This window comes from Neofelis nebulosa, chromosome 5, assembly GCF_028018385.1.
Source record: "Neofelis nebulosa isolate mNeoNeb1 chromosome 5, mNeoNeb1.pri, whole genome shotgun sequence".
NCBI lineage: Eukaryota > Metazoa > Chordata > Mammalia > Carnivora > Felidae > Neofelis > Neofelis nebulosa.
In genome coordinates, this window is record NC_080786.1 from 113216911 (window position 1) to 113220627 (window position 3717).

At 34.9% G+C, this 3717-nt stretch overlaps 1 protein-coding gene across 1 annotated transcript; it reads right to left on the reverse strand.

Moving 5' to 3' along the window:
- Positions 1 to 2214: 2214 nt before the first annotated feature.
- On the reverse strand, positions 2215 to 3162 carry LOC131511423 (olfactory receptor 5H2). The gene has a single exon (XM_058729101.1). The coding sequence runs from the start codon at positions 3142 to 3144 to the stop codon at positions 2215 to 2217; it is 930 nt and encodes a 309-aa protein (XP_058585084.1). The 5' UTR covers positions 3145 to 3162.
- Between the last annotated feature and the right edge of the window lie 555 nt (positions 3163 to 3717).

The following is a 3717-nucleotide window of genomic DNA, read 5'->3' on the forward strand; positions in this document are numbered from 1 at the left end:
ACTATAGAGACTACATCAAAATGAAAATCTTCTGCATAGCAGAGAAAACAGTCAACAAAACTAAAAGGCAGTCTGTGGAATGGGAGAAGATTATTTGCAAATGATATATCTGATAAAGGATTAGTATCCAAAATATATAATGAATTTGCACAACTCAACACCCCAAAACAAATAATCTGATTAAAATATGAGAAGATGTGAACAACCATTTCTCTAGACATACAGATGCTCATCACCACTTATCATAAAGGAAATGCATATCAAAACCGCAATGAGATACCACCTCACTCCTGTCAGAATGGCTAACATAAAAAACACAGGAAACAATAGGTGTTGCTGAGGATGTGGAGAAAAAGTAACTCTTACACTGTTGGGAGCAATGCAAACTGGTGTAGCCACTGTGAAAAACAGTATGGAGGATTCTCAAAAAGTTAAAATAGAAATCCCCTATGATCCATCAATTGCACTACTAGCTATTTACCCAAAGAATACAAAAACACTAATTCAAAGGGACACATGCACCCCTATGTTTATAGCAACATTATTTACAATAACCAAGATATGGAAGCAGCACAAGTGTCTATTGACTGATAAATGGATAAAGAAGTTGTAGTGTACATATAATATATATATATGTAATATGTAATATATAATATATATAATACATATATTACACACAATGGAATATGATTCAGCCATAAATAAGAATGAAATCTTGCTTTTCAGTGAGATGGATGGAGCTAGAGAGTATTATGCTAAGAGAAATAAATCAATCAGAGGAAGACAAATACCATATGATTTCACTCATATGTGGAATTTAAGAAACAAAACAAACAAGCAAAGGGGGGAAAAAAAGAGTGAGAGGTACAAACCAAGAAACAGACTCTTAACTATAAAGAACAAACGGATGGTTACCAGAGGAGGGGGTGTTGGGGGATGGGGGACATAGGTGATGAAGATTAAGGAGTGCACTTTAATGATGTGCACTGGCTGATTAAAATAAAACTGTAAAAAAATAAAAATAAATAAATAAAATAAAAGATCTTATAAAAAATAAATAGTTACATTGGTGGCCTAAAAGAATAAATAAAATATGCATTGTTTCAAACAAGTGAGCATTTCTGTCTTCTTGGATGTAATCTGGAAATGCACCAAGGAACTGTAATATTAAGAATGACCTTGAAGAAAGGACACCATTTCAATTGTATGTGAACATGGGCACACTTGAGGAAGGATTCTCTGTAGAGAGACCATATGAACAAAAACATATATTAGGAGGAAGTATACGGAAGGCTTTTAGTAACTTAGAAGTTCAATAGAATTGTGAGGAAAGAGACTTCAGAATCAAATCAAGATTTTATTGGGAAGTACCTCAAATACTGCCATGGTCACAAATGCAGAATAATATATAGAGAGAGGTATACATGTTTATATACCAACTGTATATCATGTCATCTGTATATACATGTGAACATAAAACATATACATATGCATATATAGAGTTCTATATATGTATGCTGTATATACACATAAACTGGTAGATATGACCATCCTTGAAAAGTTATTCAAGAGGCATATTACTGAGTCAGACTTCTGCTTATGAAGAATAATCGGACAGCATTGTTTGGGAAATAAGAGGATATCAACAGGATGTATGAGAAGTAATAAGACTATGACAAAAGGCAGATGTGAGTAGTTTTAGTGTGTGAGCCTCAGTGGTTTCAATAGGGTTGTATATGGAATTAGTGGTGAGAGAGGAAGGGTAGACTGAAATTGGATCACTCATTATACTTTTTTGCCTGTGTTCACTCAAACACAACACTGACCCTACTATGGAGTGAAATGTGATATGAATCTTCGGGCTACACAGCTGTATGACTGTCAAAGATATTATATTTAAATTATTTTCAGATAAATTACACTATTACAGTGCTTAATGCATTTCTGAAGCCACATTGAAAACATACAAACATACAAAATATTTTTTTCTTAATTATTATAGTATGACAGGAATACCTGATTAAAATTCTTTCTATATTTTGAATAAAATACACACATATTTGGATGGTCATTAGTATTCTCACCTTAAGTCATTTGAATGCTAAGGCAATTATAACTGCAAAAAACTTTAAACACCAATCAACACATAGCAACATCTAGTCTGCCCAATTTTGTGTAATTTTAATGGAAGAAGGACAGATACTAGTATGAGTACTAAGCATTTCTCTTTAACATTTTACTCAATGACTCTATGACTTTCTTATTTCTCAGGCTATAGATAATTGGATTTAACACAGGAATTATGACAGTGTAAAATAGAGAGTCCATCATATCTTGATCATCTGCCTGTGCAGATCCAGGGCGCACGTACATGAAGAGAAGAGGGCCATAGTATAAAGATACGGATAAAAGATGGGCTCCACAAGTAGAGAAAGCTTTCCGTATGCCTTGTAGAGACTTCTTTTTTAAGATTGTAAAAAGAACTAGTGTGTAAGAGACAAGAACAGTCAAAATGGTGAATACTTGTATTGACCCAGAGAAAATAAATACCATCAGAAAATTAATAGAAGGGTCAGTACAAGAAATCTTAAACAATGGCATAATGTCACAGTAAAAGTGATGTACTATGATGGAATTGCAGAAGGTTAATCTGAATAACAAAGCATTGTGAATTATGGCATGAAGAAGGCCACCTGAAAATGACAAAACTAACAGCCGGATGCATAGTGTATTGGACATAATCACTGGGTAAAGTAATGGTTTGCATATGGCCACATAGCGATCATAAGCCATTGTTGCCAGCAGAAAACATTCTGTGGTTACACTGATTGCAAAGGAGAAAAATTGTACCATGCATTCAGAGAGAGAGATCATCTTACTCTTGGCAAAGAAGTTGACCAGCATCTTGGGGGTCACTGTGGATGATATCCAAGCATCCACAAATGCCAAACTTCCAAGGAAAAAGTACATGGGGATGTGAAGCTGAGGTTCATTCCATATGAGGGCAATCAGACCAAGGTTCCCCACAATGGTGAGAAGATAGATAACCAAGAACACCAGGAATAGGGGGATTTGCCACTGTGGTTCATATGTGAGTCCTGTGAGAATTAACTCTGTCAGCAATGTTGCATTTTCCTTTCCCATATCCTCACTGGGTGTTGCCTGAAATGAAATGGAATAAGTTTTTTAAATGTCAGTAAGAATTTATATGTGAAAATATAGGGAGGATATTTGAGATACAATTATGCATATCATAATGTCCTCTCAATTTTCTGTGTTACCTATGTAATAGATGGAATCTGGTTTGGGGACTAGGAAATAAATGCAGTTACTCACATTTTTTAAATGTGGCATGGTTAACAGAATTGGGAAAATGAAAGGCATTGCGCATATGTGCTAAATTTATGGGATAGGATTGCATATGAAAAGCAAAGTCTATATCTGGGATGTGGATATTGGGTGAAGGGAAAGAAGCTTGAAGAGCCTGGGATATAAAATGAATTGAATAGCCCAGGAAGGACCTTGAACATTATTCATCATTGAATAACCATTCACTGAAAATGTAAGAGAAGGGAGTGGCATTGTAAGATTCTTTTTTTAGTGAATATATGGTAGTGTGGAAAACAGACTGTAGGGAGAAGAAATTGAGGTCAGGAATACTAGTCAGGAAGATGTTACTGCTATCCACTGGTTCTCAACCCAGTTTACACATTGGAA